This window comes from Trachurus trachurus (genome assembly GCF_905171665.1).
Source record: "Trachurus trachurus genome assembly, chromosome: 9".
In the NCBI taxonomy this organism is placed as follows: domain Eukaryota; kingdom Metazoa; phylum Chordata; class Actinopteri; order Carangiformes; family Carangidae; genus Trachurus; species Trachurus trachurus.
The window spans coordinates 28,113,199-28,130,360 of record NC_139895.1 but is presented as its reverse complement, the minus strand read 5'-3'; the positions used below and the strand labels follow the sequence as shown (position 1 = coordinate 28,130,360).

At 39.5% G+C, this 17,162-nt stretch overlaps 2 protein-coding genes across 2 annotated transcripts; both read left to right on the top strand.

The window, feature by feature from the left end:
• The first annotated feature begins 884 nt into the window (after positions 1–884).
• On the top strand, positions 885–8,460 carry dhfr (dihydrofolate reductase). Its single transcript, XM_083978915.1, has 6 exons — positions 885–1,062; positions 3,754–3,803; positions 5,818–5,923; positions 7,006–7,129; positions 7,421–7,536; positions 8,243–8,460. The coding sequence occupies exons 1-6, from the start codon at positions 971–973 to the stop codon at positions 8,322–8,324; spliced, it is 570 nt and encodes a 189-aa protein (XP_083835041.1). The 5' UTR covers positions 885–970; the 3' UTR covers positions 8,325–8,460.
• A 5,876-nt stretch (positions 8,461–14,336) lies between these two features.
• On the top strand, positions 14,337–16,130 carry ankrd34bb (ankyrin repeat domain 34Bb; the record flags this gene model as incomplete). Its single annotated transcript, XM_083978897.1, has 2 exons — positions 14,337–14,539; positions 14,648–16,130. 2 exons carry the CDS (start codon positions 14,337–14,339, stop codon positions 16,128–16,130), a joined length of 1,686 nt encoding a protein of 561 aa, XP_083835023.1.
• Between the last annotated feature and the right edge of the window lie 1,032 nt (positions 16,131–17,162).

Genomic DNA, 17,162 nt, shown 5'->3' with positions numbered 1-17,162 from the left:
CCACGCCATTTTGTAGTGGTGTCCGAATGTTTAGTGATTATTAATGTTCACTATATAGTGCACTGAATCTATCCCACAATTCACCGCGAAATGTAGTGAGCATCCGATGGTCACTAACCGGAGCAAGATATCCCATCATGCATTGCGGTCACGGATCGACGCCGTTAAGCTCCGTCGGTCCAGCGTTACGTCGGTCCGGCGAACAACGTCGCCCCGGGGGTACGTCGCTGCTCACACAGGTACAGCTTCACTTACATGAAACGTCGGCGTAAACTTCTATGGTTAACACACCGGTCCAGAACGACCGGTGTAGCTACCAAATAAATGCAGTAGTGCAGCAGCCTCAATAAATGTGTCCAGCTGCCAGAGTTGTCCAGTCGCAGCTTCCACAGACTCCCACAACAAACGTCAGAGCAAATTTCCTAACAAGCTTTATAAACTGACCACAGACTCTGGATAGCGAGGCTAATTTCTGTTAGCCCGTCTATGGTGTTTTACATTAACGTTAGCATTAAGCTAGCGGACGTCATGCTTAGTTGTGACACTGGCTGTGTGTGTTTTGAATGTTGTTTCAAACTATGTGGGTTTGATTGAACATCTCTGATGCTTAAATATATATATATTACCGCTTAATATATTGCTTTACTCCTCTACACCGGCCGTTACCATGGTTGTATCCATGGTACCTGCACCGGCCGTTATCATCACGGTCGGAACGTTTTAATTACGCGACGTAATACGTCATTAACTGTGCGGCGGAGTAGTGTCCGAAAGTGTTTTTTTAATTGACCAATGAGTCCACTATATAGTCCACTATATTGAATTCACTATATAGTGAGTAGGGAGGAGGGAATGAGTGAGTGATTTCGGACACAACCTTAGTATTTTGTAGCGCGTGCTGGCGGGAAGCTCCAGTCATAACCATAACAACACACACGAGCTACCGACGGAGCAGCGTAGTCCTCTCCCGATGTCCCGCATTCTCAACGGTATCGTGGCGGCGTGTCCTGACCTGGGCATTGGATACAATGGAAATCTGCCGTGGCACCCTGTTCGACTCTGGTAAGTGGTGTTCATTTGTAGGTGAGGAAATAATTGATGCGTTCGGCGCTGCGCACCTGAAGCTGCCATGGATCTAGATCCTAGAACTTACAACTTTTAAGAATCGCAGGGTTTCTTTCTCAGTTTTCAGACCAATGACCACTTAACCACCTAACTCTTAACAGCCCCTTAAAATAAAATGGCAACATCCACTGTCCACAAATACAAGCTTAAATGCCAGCATTATCAATATCATGGTTTGATTTTACGGCACGGACAGTGTTAAGGTCGGTCGAGTTGAACTTTGGTCCAGAGTTTGGGTCAGTGTCGTGACTCGTGACCAGCGCTACAAATAAGACTTGTTTTGAATGCAGCATCGTTCGCATTTTGGATGTGATTGGAAGAGACTGAGTGCATCTGACACACACACACACGCACACGCACACACACACACACACACATATATATACGGGTGATTCTTAGACTACGGGCACTTTTATGTTCTTTGGTCAAATTTAAAAAAATACACATCATTTTGTATAAATTCCACTTTCTTTGTCAAACTAACAATAAAACCACCTTAGAAAAAATGTACCACCTTTCTATTATAATTTTTTCATACTTTTCAACATTCTTACAAGTGTCAAAATCACTGTTTTACCCTTGTCGCGCACCCAGACTTTTAAACTTCAACAATGAAAATAATGTTTAAAAATGTGATTTATTTGAAAACTACTAATGTGCCTGAATTAAGTATCAGTAAAATAACTAAAACACATTATAGTGTTTAATGTAAGACAGCCATCAATATTATTTTTTATCCAAAATATAGCTGTCGCACAGTATCATGGTCATTTCCACCACAGCACTGTAATGTCCCCTTAAAAAAATTCTCTGAGAGATTGTATGGATGGTTTCTATGGCAATGTACACTGACATCAGAGCACATGTTGGACATGGAGGGAATTTTCAATTTCATCAACAACTATTGAAGAAAAATTAAGATAAATGTTGCTCGATCAGTATATATATTTATTGCACGTCATTTCCAAACATGTTATACCTTCATAGGTGTTTTTTTAAAGTTTTTTTTTTTTAGTTGAGTAAGTGTATTTTGCATACATGAAATCCTAAGTATCAATTCAAAGCTAATCAGTTAAGCTAGTCTGCATTTTTTCACAAAATACTGTAGAAATGTCATTTCCACCACCATCATTTCCACCACATTATCCTCTGTGGTGGTAAAGAAAGTAGTGTGGTGGAAATGACATTTATGCTTAAAGTCCAAGTGATATGGATTGTGAGAGTAGTTATTTTTTAATATTACATATTAAATTAACATTAATCAACATTAATAATATAATTATATGTTATATTCCATTTATTTATATTTTTTTAAGATGCCACGTAAGACAGCAGCAGAAAGGTCACAGGCCTATAGGGACTAAATACATTTTTGTCATCTATTATTTGATGGAACTTAGATATTGGCTTTTAGACTACACTACAACCAGGGATGGTTTTGTTTAATGACAGTTTAAGAAATGTTCAAATAAATGTCTACTGTTTCTATACATTCACATTAATTTGTTGTCATTTCCACAACACCCTGTCATTTCCACCACCAAAGACATTTTAAAAAATTATTGTAAAAGTTCTCAACACACATAAAAGAAATCTCCACAATTTAAAAGGTCATGATCCACTTTACATAATAATTCAAGTTATTTATTTTCTAAAAAGCCCCTACCCAAGCAATATTAAATTCCAGATGTAGCAGGTGTACAATTCAGCAGTTGGTCCTTAAGAGATTGAATTTATTTAATTCATAAATGTATGATTATTGTGTATTATGGAAAAATGGTAAAACATAGTTACAAAAAGGGTCTCAGATAGTTTTAGAGTGGTATAAGTTATTTATAATTGAATAACAGTTGTATATTGAGATGTGGTGGAAATGACATTTGTTCATCGCAGATCAGAAAAAATGTACAAAATTAACAATTTGCCTTGTAATCTAAGTTTGTCCTCTTACAGATCTTAAAACTAGACAAACTATTTTAACTTATGAGACTGTGTTAGGTCAGTTTTGAATAACTTTTTTTTTTTCAAGTTCACATGGCTAAAAGTGCACCTAGTTGAAGAATCGCCCATATATACACACACACACACACACACACACACACACACACACACACACACACACACACACACACACACACACACACACACACACACACACACACACAAGTAAATAAAGTGCTTGCTTACTAATAAATGGAAGACAGACTTAAGATTGCACAAGTCATGGGTTAACCAGGTATCACTTACTCATTTAAATCTAAGGCCAGGGGCTTGGCTATATTATTACCTGACACATAATCCAATCCATCCCTTCAAGCACCATCTCTGACCCCAACGGGTCTTTTTCATCCACTTTCACTGATTCATCTTTCTAAATAAATTAGACTTTTAACTTCAAAAATGAAGAGTACAGAAAGCCATTTAAAAGTGAATGTGGTTGAAGGTTGGGTTTTACAAGACTACCACTATCAGCACAAAGTTTATGGGGTTAAGGTGTTTCTTCTATAAAAAGAAAAAAAAAAGGTCTCTTGTATAATTTGTCACAAATGAACACTATGCACATAAACTTTTGGCAAAGTAGTTATTCAATGAAATATGGACCTAACTGGATCATATGTTCTTTTACAGTAATGAATTCAAACATTTCCGAAAGATGACAGCGACCTCATCTGCAACAGGTAACTTATAATGACTTTGTTGCATCCACTTGTTCAGAGGTTGAAGTTTTACAAGTCACAGTCAAACATTTACAGTAACACGAATATATATAAGACTTAAGATGGGACAGAAGATTTCACCAGGGAGCTGCACAATTAACTGAAAAATAAATTAAAATTGCAATTTGGCTAAGTGCAATATAGAAATTAGAGGAGCTGCATTTTTTTTGTATCAAATATGAGAAGAATGAAACTGGGATGTGTAAGGATTGTGCACCGTCAACCCCATAACCACTGTGGTCCTCCTGGGGTTAGGGTTGAAGGCGGCTTCTACTTACAATATCTCACAAAAGTGAGTACACTCCTCACATTTTTTGTAAATATTTTATTATATCTTTTCATGGGACAACACTGAAGATATGACAGATATGGCAGTCAGTGTACAGCTTGTATAACAGTGTAAATTTGCTGTCCCCTCAAAATAACTCGACACACAGCCATTTCTGTCTGAACCGCTGGCAACAAAAGTGAGTACACCCCTAAGTGAAAATGTCCAAATTATGCCCAAAGTGTCAATATGTCTCCAGACCTTTTGTGTGGCTACCATTTTTGGGAGACAAGACAATTAAGGCAGTGCTGGAAAAAAAATGGTAGCCAGTTAGCCACACAAAAAATTGACACTTGGCACAATTTGGACATTTCACTTAGGGATGTACTCACTTTTTTTGCCAGCGTTTAAGACATTAATGGCTGTATGTTGAGTTATTTTGAGGGGACAGCAAATTCACACTGTTATGTAAGTACACTGACTGCTTTACATTGTATCAAAGTGTCAAATCCTCAGTGTTGTCCCATGAAAAGATATAATAAAATACTTACAAAAATGTGAGGGGTGGTGTACTCACTTTTGTGAGATACTGTATGTGTGGTGGTGACGTTTCTGCAGAGTTCACTAAAATCAGTGTTGTTGTAGCTGTAACCTGTATAGGCCAACAAAGAATCAAATTGATAAGCAGAATCAATGGCACTGATACCAATAAAACCTTATTAATTCCCATCCATAGTTGTCATTTCATTGCTAAGAAGGTTGAATTTGTATAGCAATTACTGGAAAATACAAGAGGTGTAAGTGACAAACTGACAATAGAATGAAAAGTGATTCGTAGATTAAGTTTCACATATCTTTATGATACAGCCATACAGTTTTGTGCAGGAATGTGGGAAATATTGTCAGGAAATGTGTACATTTAATCAACGACTGTACATGCATCTATTCACCAGGGTTCGATAACATTGTAATTGACAGATAGACACCTCTTTCAGGAAAACTTAGAGGGATATTTAACATTTTGGTCATAATCCCTATAGTTTTAGGAGTAGGTTCATTACCTTTAATTTTCAGTGCAAGCTGTTTTTAGATTGGCGGGGCAGAGACGTGAGCTCTGAACGGTATTTTCGCCTTTCCCTCATCAATACACAATCCAACAACTCCAAAACGCTCTTGTGGCGAAGTTGTGACCTGCACATTCACCACGCTATGAGATAATAATGGAACATTACAAGATGGAGTTGTTTTTGAGGCAAATGCAAAACCTGAGTTACATTCCAGACACGGCTGCTGGGCGGAGTGATTTCAAAAGCATAAAGTTCTGAGTATTTGCTGCATGTGTCCTAATGTTACATAATTATACATGAGTATTTCATAGCGTGGCAAATGTGCAGGTCACAACTTCGCCACAAGTGATTTTTGGCATTTTGGATTGTGTATTGAGTTTGATGAGGGACAGGGGACCTTACTGTTCACCTCCATTGTGTTTGCTGAGCAGCTCACATCTCTGCCCCGCGGATCTCAAAACAATATGCACCGATAATTAAAGGTGATGAACCTACTGCTATGACTATAGGGATTATGGCAATAGGCAAATTTGCCAAAATGTTGAACTATCCCTTTATCCCTTTGGTATGTTGTGGAAAAAAGTTGGTGTTGAAGTTCTAGTATGTAAATGAGAAGGAGCCTAATGTTGCTGTCCTGCAGGTAAACAGAATGTTGTGATCATGGGCAGGAAGACGTGGTTTTCCATCCCAGAGAAGAACAGACCCTTGAACAACAGGATCAACATTATCCTCAGCAGAGAGTTAAAGTATGTCTCACACTACATGCCCACCTAAACGGGCACCTAGCCACAAAGCCTGTACTTATAATTTTCACACTGCATATCTTCAAAATCAGGCTGGTTTCCAGGATGCCAAGTAGCCTACTCATTTTAATGTAACAATTGCCGATAAGAACCAGTGTCAAAAAGGGAAAAAAATAAAATAAAATTGATCAAGGACTTCATGATCGATTACCATGGCAACAAACGAAGCTTCCAAGCTTCGATTTTTTGGGGTCAGCCCTACCCTTTACCATTAAAGCTTAACCTTAGTTAAACAGCTGATAGTCAAAGGAGCAGTATGAAAGACTGTGGCCGAAAATGTTGCTGCAGTCAAATTCAAAATACTGCACGCATGATTCCTTAGTCTCTGGTGACATATTGAGTTATTTTATGACTACTTGCCATACATTTCTTACATAGCTCCTTTAAATGACTTGTTACGGGGAGAATGGAGACTCTCTGCCTAGTGTCTTTTGGCAGAAAACCAACCTTGCAAGATCAGCGCCTCTGACTCGGTGTCCCAGATCTTGTCTTGCGAGAAACATGGACTGCTTTACGGCACTGTGACACGGACACACCCGGTCATCCATAATGACTTGTTAATGTTACTCACCTCGGTAGTCATGGCTCCACTGATTGCCTTCTTGCCGGCCTCGTTGAAAACAAAGCACGTGGCCAGGGGAGGAGGGATAGCTGTGTGTTTTTACAGTGAATATATCCACTCTGAAACTGTCGGGGGAGCTCTGTAGAGAAAAAAGCAACCAAAACAGTAAAAAAAAAAAGTGACCAGACATGCAGAGTTCTCCTTTAAGTTGGTATTGATCAAGGCTGATGACTGTCACTGTGTTGGGGTGGAGTCAGAACATTTCAGAGATATATGGGCAAATAAAAGCAAACCTTATTTTTATGAACTGAATCAATGAAAGATGGGGAAGAAAATGATGTCACACTGCCGAGGAAACCTTGTAGGGGCTGTGTGTCTTCAAATCAAGTATGAACTCAGTATATTACTTCACCTCAACTATTGCTCAGTGTTACACTAACTGTAACTTTCAATATTCCCCCAGAACCCCCCCCGCAGGAGCACACCACTTTGCATCAGACTTTAGCTCAGCTCTCAGGCTCGTCAACACTGAGCTGGCGGACCAGGTTGACCAGGTGTGGATTATAGGAGGCAGCTCTCTCTACAAGGTACAAGGTGCACTGAGAGTGCTGTCACATTGTCTGTTTTACAATCTGTACAAATGTTCTTTACCTTTACGAATGCATAAATTATTATTGTGTTGTGTATGGCAACAGAAACAGTATCAATGAGGAGTTCAGTTAAAGTTTCATTCTTATCTGTATCTTACCGGCAGTAACAATATAAATAAGTACAAATGTCATAATGATATGAATAAATTGTGTGCAAATCATATCAAATGTGTCATTTTGCCATGATGGCCATACACACTCATTGTTGTGATTGCTTTGGGCACCTAGGAGATGATGGAGTGGCCAGGGACCAAGAGACTGTTCATCACGCAAATCCTGAAGCAGTTTGAGTGCGACACATTCCTTCCTGAAATTAGTCCAGACAAATTTCATCAACTGCCAGAGTAAGATCAACATACATTATTGTCGGTCATCTAGAATTATTACGAATGGATTCTTATTTAGTAGTAACAGCATTTAACAACCCACACATATCAACATTAGCAATAACTGAAATGCAATTCACAACTTCAGAGCCAATGTGAATGAGCTTATTTCCCCCTGGCCAGGTGTGGGAGTGCAGCTCACCGTGGCTGCTCCTTCTTCAGATGTTTCAGTATCACTGACATGGACATTGCCTCATTGCCTTCCTGTGTCTGCTGGGGAAAATATTCACTCATGTCACAATAAGGCAGATATACAACATGTTAAGAGTATTTGGGCCATTGGCTCTAGAACTTTAACACTAATGTGTTTACCAGATGAATTGGAGAATAAGGAGCTTTACTCCACTGGCTAAAATTATTTTCTTTTCTTTTAAATCTAAATGGTCTTGCCCCATCGTACCTCTCTGAGCTTCTGCACCCCTACACACCCAGCCAATCTCTTTTCTTTGGTTTTTTACACCACGTAGATTGTTGATTTTATGTGCACAGACATTTTATCTTTATTTATTATGTTTTATTGTGTTTTTCATCGTTAGTATTTTGTCTTTTTATTATGTTTTATTGTTTTTATTTTACCATACAGCACTTTATAAATATTTGTGTTTATTTAAAATTGTGCTATGTATGTAAATAAAATTGGATTGGATTGGGTTTGTTTCTCCAGGTTTCCAGGAGTGCCACAAGAGCTGCAGGAGGAGAATGGTATCCAGTACAGATTTGAAGTCTATGAGAGCACAGAGCAATGAAGACGATAAGCAGAGAGGAAAAAAAGATCCTTTTTGAAAATGGCCGCCACAACATTGTAAATGCAAGATTTTTATTTGCATTTTGAAGTGATTTGTTGGGTGCTTCCATGCCACATTGGAGTTGAAATAAACTAGATTTCAAATTTCAATAGGTTTCAGTTATTCCTGTTGTAGTTATTTATACATGGAAGTCGGGTCACAAAAACACTTACTAAGGAAAAAAGGGTTAATCATCAACATGATCACACTTTTTATTAGACCTTTTACAGCAAGGGCAGCTGAGCAATCTGCTGTCTGACTGCTCAGATAGACATCCGTCCAACTATCCAATTATAAAGTTGGGATTATTGTCAAATCAAAGGCAGACAACCTTAGCTATTTCATTCACTGTTTCACAATTAAATCTACCCTATATGACCTTTTGTATCAAATTTGATACATGGGTTTTTGAGACCTCTATATCCTCACTGTGATTTTTTTCCCCTTGAAAAACCTAATGTATACAATCAGATACATGTAATGGTCAGATAATCCACCAGGGTGAAGTAATTAATACACCAGGGGGTCTTCACTTGGGACATCCAAAATGGCCACCGTCAATCAGTGACCCACATGTGTTTTATCGTGGATATTTTTGGCTATTTTGAAAACATTATGGAAAGAAAAACTTTTTTTTTTTTACTGAAACTTGAATATGAACAGTTACTGCATTGATGTAATGTAAAATCATTTAATATTTAATAACTTATTTTATAGTAAAACCGTGTTGAAAATGTGTGTATCAAATTTGATACAGCAGGTTTAAAAGGTAATTTTTTTGGCAAATCTGTCAATAGTCATTTTATTGCATTTCATACATTATGCATTCCATAAAGCAACATACAGTCTTCTTATTATTTAAAGTTACTGTCCCAGGTGGCTATAGCCTATTTAAGATTTTTTCATCAAATTGCACAACTAAACACCCACCCCCTCTGTCCAAGACCATTGCTAAGTAAAACAAACCGTTGCTAGCCGCTCTGATAAGTAGCACACAGCTATGCATGATATTTACCTTATGTTTCATTTTTACCTTCATTAAACAGCTTGGGACTAATTGTAACTTGCCTTTCACACTACTGCTGAAAACCAAACCTGCATGATCAGAGCCTCAGAGCCAGTGGGTCCGAGACAGGACCATGCAGGCTTGGTTTTCAGCAGCAGTGTGCAAGGCAGAGAGCCTTCACTCTCCCTGTAACAAGTTACAAGTCACTTATCTTACATCACAATTAGTCCCAAGCTATTATTATTATTATAAAATTATTTAGCAACGGTCTTGGACAGAGGGGTGGGTGTTTATCAGGTGTCCAATTCAGGAAAATCAGTCAATCAATGAATAAATGCAGCCTTGGATGGTAACTTTAAACTAATTTAAGGTTTAAATGACATGATTAGGTATATTTAGAGTAGAAATGTATAACCTCAAAGGTCAAAGGTCAAAGGTCTCTGTATTGTCATACAATACATGTTAAAAACATGGGATGAACGAAATTGCGATGCCCTGGTCCCGTGTCAGCCCACTAAGATAAAAAATAAATAAGTACAATAAATAAAAACTGTAATTAAAAAAAACTAACCTATATTGTATTTTCAGTCTGCTGTATCATGATTGAATATTGGGTTAATGTTATAAATAAATAAATCAATAAATAAGTAAAAGCGTGATAAAAATTAATTTTTTTAACTTTCTGCCATGAAATTGAATATTTTGACGTAGGGAAAGACAGATGTACAAGTTTAATAGGTAAGCTTTAGATGAATCAGTTCAAGACATCCATGGAAAATGACTCCTCAAAGTTGAAACAAAGGAGAAGATGGAGAAGGAACATGCGCCAGTCCACTGGGAATAAAATGAATGCGATTGCATATCTCACTTGCTCTCGTCACACTCTTAACTGTAATATTCACAGTAGGCCTGATCATTTTGGGGTTGATGTTGAGCTATACCTATATTTTATCATCAAACCTCATTTGTAGACAGTAATCTTTAGTTTTGCAGCCATGCATAACATATCCAATCTTGATGTCCTGCAGACAGGGGCGTAGCACCAAATTCTGGGCCCTGTACACTCGTAATGTCACTGGGCCCCTATCCATGCCAGTGCGATAATAATGGAACGTTACGAGTTGTTTTTGAGGTAAATTTATCCAAAGCCGCCAAAGCGAGTTTCCGTCGGGGGCAGTTTTCGGCAAGCAATCTCTTTTCGGCTCTATACTGGCTTTGCATTTACCTCGAAAATAACTCGTAACGTTCCATTATTATCTCATAACATATCTCCGCCAATCTAAAAATAGCTTGCACCGACAATTAAAGGTAACAAATCTACTCCTAAAACTATAGGGATGATGGCATTGGGTCAATTTCCCAAAATGTTGAAGTATCCCTTTAACAGTTGCTTCCCCTAATTCTGCCTTCTTCTACTTGGGCCCTGGGTATTCAAGTCCCCTCCCCCCCCCACTACCACGCCCATGCCTGCAGATCCATTGATTCAAGAAGTCACAGCTTATTACATGAGATTGATGACAATAATCAATAGAATAATAATTTTGTCCCCTCTGAAGACAGGTGCCCCTCTTGATAAGGATTTTTTTATTGATAGATTCCAGTGTAGAATGTTCAAAATGCATTTGTGTTTTCATGATGTATAACCCATGTTTATTAATGGTGGTGTTATACACAGTAAAACGGAGAAAGAAAGAAATAGTGCAGTGGGAAACAGCGTCATTTATTGTTTCCATGTCTCTGTCCACTTCAGAGAGCTAAATGTGATGATGCACTATTTCCTTCATCTGTTACCAGTTGCCTTTACTGCAGAGCTCAGAGTTCCTCAGAAAATGCTTTTCACACAAACCTCTTTAATTTACCACTTCTGCATATAGTGATACATCTTTTGAAAGGAATGAATATTGCTATTGTGCAGTCCTCACCAAAACAAATGTCTGCAGCCTTGAACCTTCTGGTGACGTCAGTGGGACTATTGTCACTGCACACGTTAACAGGCTGAAAAGAAATGAGTCTTACCTGCGCAAATGCTTCACCAAAGACTACTGTCTGACTTTGGCTGCTCACAATAGGCTGCGCCGTCATTGGCTGTGCACTTTCTATTCCTCAGCTGCCATAGGCCAGGCTTCCACTGTCATCTGACATATATCAGTCTTCACACTCTCCTTTCATCAGTCGTTCTCCTGCATGGATGTCTGCTCTCACCACCGGCTTCTCCTCAGCCCATCAACTGGGAGGGGCCTGCAGCCTCAATAGCTCTCGTGGTAAAGAATGAAACACATTCAGGTAAGTTTGTGCACATACCAACAGTAACTTGCCGTGTGGAGTTGGTGTTAGTGTTTGTTTCTTCACCACAGTTGTGCTTTAATTAGTTACATTGTTTTGCTGCATGTTGTTGAACCAAAAGTCATCACATCAGCATTTACAGTAGAAGCAGTTTATTTTGGCTATTTTTAAGCTTTTATTAGACAGGACAGCTAGGAGAGAGACATGCAGCCACTTGACCACCAAGCACCATGTGCATGTGTATAGAGAAGTGATGTATATACATATAAAGCACCAGAAATAAACATTGTAGTAGTAGTGATAATACACAATATTAATCTTTTAGTCTTGACTGAAGATGACCATGATATGATGTTACAGAATAACATTTCTCAGCTGTCTGTGTCTGTCATTAGCTATTCTGTCTGTTTTGGTGCTGGTTGAAGGCCAGGCCCGAGCGCTCAAAGAACACAGATGCGGGTGAATGTCATCCAACAGAAAAGGCTGCTGACTGGTCTGGACAAATAGATTTGAGTGAACCATGACACCTTTGTGACAATGAATAAAATCGTACCCTTGGCATTTAGTATGTCCAGCAGATATCTTGATTTGTAATTGCTGGTATGTGTACTGCAGTAGCTACATTTCATTTTTCATAAGGCACATTATATAATCATCATCATAATGCCTATAGGATCTTAACACCAGTAGATTGTAGGCTACCTTATACTTTATTAATTTGACTTCATAACATGTCTGACAGACTATAACAATGCTGTATTGTATATTTAACTCCTCTACCTTGGAGGTGTTGGTTACTTCACACACAGAACGATGATCACCACCCAGTTCTACAAACAGCAGTGGAATTTACCCTGACTAACAGGAGCAAGTGAATTTTGCTTACTTGCGGCAATAATAATGATAATTCACAAATATTCACATGTATGATAATATTGGTACGTTAACTTTTGGTAATTAATAGCTGCAGTAATTGCTTATTTAAACAATCATGTGTAATTTAAAGTAATTTCATGGCAAACCTAGAGAAATGCTATTCCCTGCTGCTCTATGGAGCTTTCAGTCAAAGTTGTGTAATTAATACAGCACTTCCACTGCTGTTTGGTAGTTTTGAGAGCAGCAGAATGTTTTATTTTCACATGCCAGTTTAGAGCAAAGGGGTTTTGTGGAAGGCTGGGATAACGTTGGTCCTGGCATTATGACAGGGAATGTGTGACGCCGTGATGAACAGGGACGAATGTAAACCGCCAGACACATTGACAGATTTCATGCATAGTGACGTACCTTGACACAATCAACAACCTTGTCCTAGCCGTAGATGAGCATATCCTCTGTTTTTTCTACATCACATGACTTGTGTTTATTAAAGTCATTGCAGTTGATTTTATGGCATTCATATTAAACCTCAATTCAGTTCAACTCCAACTCCAAACTCCAATACCAAATACAGAACTGTGATTGCACCAACAACGAATGACACTCATCAGAGTGTTGCTCTCAAGGATCACCCATGCTTTGGTAATCTCAGCATGCTGTGAACTTTCTAAAATATTATCATTAGAGCCTATTACAGTGCAGTTGGAGGTTGTCAAGATCATGTATTGTAGAAGACAGCTGTAGAAGGGCTGCTGACCAACTCCCTAAAGCCAGGTCTGGTCATTAGAATGGGTTTGATGATGGTTAAAACAAAGGAGAGGTGATGTTCAGAATCTGGGAGGAGAGCAAAATTGCAAAATGCAGCAAACCTCTTCCATTGTTCCCTTCAGGATGAAATTGTAGCTCTCGGGTCTCAATTAGGTATTCTGAACCAGAGCAATGCCTGACTACTGAAACAAACCACAGTGCTTATCCCAAAACACCATGCATTATTACTGTAATTGCACAGCCCAAATTCTGAAACCTAAGTCTGACAATGGCTGCATTTATTTTCAACAATCCAACCTTGTTGGAGTTGGTCAAAGACTCACCCATTAAACTTAATTTTGTGCATAATCACAGAAACATTAATAAAAGGGGCTTGTGTGAAAGTGAAAGAAAAAAGCTGAATGCACTTGCTATGTTACGCACCAAGTGCCCACAGAAACATGGAGCCATTTAAGGCCTATTGATGTGAACTTCCATCATTAGTAGTAACCATCATTCTTTTGCTCACCCTTAGTTGCATTGACACATGCGACAGTTGTATGATGATTACATAGGGTATTAGACTCAAGACAACTTTAACAACCACAAGCATCCACTATTTCAGTTAAAAAATTGACAGTGTTGTTCAGCAGTTGGGCAGCAGAGTGAACCAAAGACCTGGACAGATGGTTGCCCCTACTAGCAGGCTGGGCAAAACAACGACCAGAAGGCAACAGTAAAAATTCATGTGCCAAAATGTGTCCAGAGGTGTTCAAAATACTATTATGAGAATATCTCTATCGTGAATATCTCAGGGTGCAGATAACAGCATGTAGAAAAGACTGGGAACAGATCTGAATGATTCAGAAATGAGAAACTAAGCACCTGCAGTTTAACTTCAGTTGTGTGTGACTTGAGGACCAACAACGCTAAGCTACCAATAGCTGACCACCAATTTTTATTTCCTTTATTGCAGGCACTCAGCTGTGTACACCTTTCGACCAACCAGTGACAATTTTCCATCAGAGAGAAGGTGGATAAGAGACAAGAAAGACTTTACAATGGATGAGTCAGCAGAAGTCCGAACAGACGGCAACTCTCTGCTAAAGGCTGTCTCTCTGAGTCGTCTGCGTCTCACTCGGCTGTTGTTGGATGGAGGGGCCTACATAAATGAGAGTAATGAACATGGCGAGACACCACTTATGGTGGCCTGCAAGTCACGCCATACAGATTCACAAAGTGTACCCAAACACAAAATGATTCGGTACGTTCCATCAGACATATGAATGCTATTGATTTGTGAAAGCCTGTGTTTGTTGAGGATTACTAGCTGCAACTTTCCTGGTGTAACAAATACAATCTTAACTCCCAGGTATCTTCTGGAAAATGGGGCTGACCCAAACATCCAAGACAAGACAGGAAAAACAGCTCTGATGCATGCATGCCTCGGACAAGCTGGAGCTGAAATTCTGTCACTCCTTCTGAGCAGTGGAGCTGATCCAACTTTGGAGGATCATGCTGGCTTATCCGCACTGATTTATGCAGTCAATTCAGGAAACAGGGATGTCCTACGTGTCCTCTTAGATGCCTGTAAAGCAAAGGGTAAGGAAGTTATCATCATCACCACCAACAAACTACCATCCGGACATCAGGTTACGAAACAGTACCTCAATGTCCCTCCACCCTCTGACCTGGAGGAGCGTTTGCATTACACTCCAACAGCTTGCACGTCTGCATATGAACTCCAGATATTAACTCCTCCCCAAGGCTCCTCAGCAAGTGCTTCTCCCCAACCAGGTAGCCCCTTTCTTGGCCTCAGGGATTCCCACTGTTTTGGCTCAGGGTCCAGCCTAATCACATCGCAACCTGGTTCTCCAATTAAACATTCTAGTCCTTCACATGCTAATGGTATAGATAAACAACACAATTTTCATAAACCACACTCGGAGCAGTGGTCCAAAAGTCCTTCCTTCCTGCTCCAGCAGAGCCAGGACTCCTCTCTGACAGAAGAGCCGGTGGAAATTACACTCGAGGACGATTTGTCCTCAAGATTCAATAGCAATGTCAGCCACAGACCTGTTGCTGTATTATGCGACCACGGTATGGATATCCAAGACACAACAGGGTTTCTGAAATCAACAGAGAATGTGTCAGGAAATAATAAGGGAGGAGTTGGAAGAAGAAGTTTTGGTAGAAAGATGTCATATGACAGTGCTGCAAGTTCACTGCATTTTGCCTCCCACCCAAACCTGCATCGATCTAGTCTCCCCTTTCCCCATGAATCCAGCCCGGTGGATGAAGATTCCTCTGACTGTCTTACACAACTGAATGTTTCTAGTCTGCAAAATGTGGTCCATCGACAGAACATTGGATTTAACCACTACAGTTCTGACTCTCAGTTACCACAGTTTGGCAGCAGCCGAAACAATGGCTCCAAGAGCAGCGGTGGAACTGGAATGGGAACAGAAAGGCATAAGCTCGTCAACGTCAGGTCTTCCACTCTGTCAGGATCCAGGGAGTCCTTGGAGAGCACTGTCTTAAACCGAGGCACCGCCTGGCTGGAGCGGAGAGGCTCTGGGGCTCTACTTCTGGATCACATTGCCCACACCCGCCGTGGATACCTCCCTCCCCTGAACCCCCACGCTCCCATACCAGACATTGGGGTCAACTCCAGCTCTTCAAGTGTAAGTAGCAAGATGCCGAGTGGCGTTCCTACAGGGTCAAAACCTTTTGTCCCTTGTGCACCTGTTTTCCCAAAGAACATACAAGCCAAGAAAATGTTATGGCGGCGCCACTCAATGCAGAGTGAGCAGATGAAACAGCTCGGCAACTTTGAGGAAACCTTTGGTCATTAGAATATTATTTTTGCATGTTTTGGGGAAGTTGTATATGCACGTACCAGTGTCACATATTGTAGTAACAGCTTACTTATATTTCAGTGAGGAATGTGTACTGCACTTTTTCAAAATAGCTACATGACTTGACCTTCTGTTTACATATCTTTCAACATCAGATTTTCTTCCTCTGTGAATTTAATGCTTATTGGTTATTGAGATGATTATGTTTTAAGTATGTGACATAAATATGGAATTCTGGTCACATGATAAGAGGGGATGGTAAACTCTGTCATGGAAAATTGATTTTATTCCTGCTGTCCACTGACTCCTGGTCAGTGATCTCTTTCCAGTCAACACTGTGAGTGACTTTGGTCTGCTGTTGTTAGCTTACTGAGTTTCATTCTCCCACTGCCACTGTGATAAAGACATACAAACAGTGAGTGTGTTCATTTACATTTTCAAATTCATGTACATACTGAGTTATGAATGTTAAACTCAAGTTAGCTCCCCCCAAAAAAACCCCAACAAAAAACAACAAAAAAAACATTTTATAACTCCATAACTTATGTGTCCATGAAATACAGAAAGAATGTGCTACATGTGCTTTTGAAAGCCAGGCAGAGTTGAGATGTAACATTACAGAAGCGTTCATCTTTGAGAATGACCTTGCATCAGAGGGAGGACGGTGCAGTGAATAAAACTCAACAGATATGACAATATATATTCTACAATAGGTACAAGTATAAATAATATATTCATTAACTAGATTTGAAACATGCTCTGAACTGTTGGAATAAATTGGTGGTGCAATACTAAGGTTTCTTTTTCAGTCCACTCTCTTTTAGAGTGTAAGCACCTCCAACACAAACCTTTTATGTAAACTGCCAGTTAGAAAACCTGCATCCTTGAAAACATAAAAACTCCTGTTACTTTTCTCATGGTTTACAGAGCTGCCAATTTTCAGTGTTCTTCATTAAGCTGTATTTTCAATAAACCTGGTTGAAAAGAAGATGAAAAGAAGATGAAAAGAAAGGAGTCCGCACACTGGAG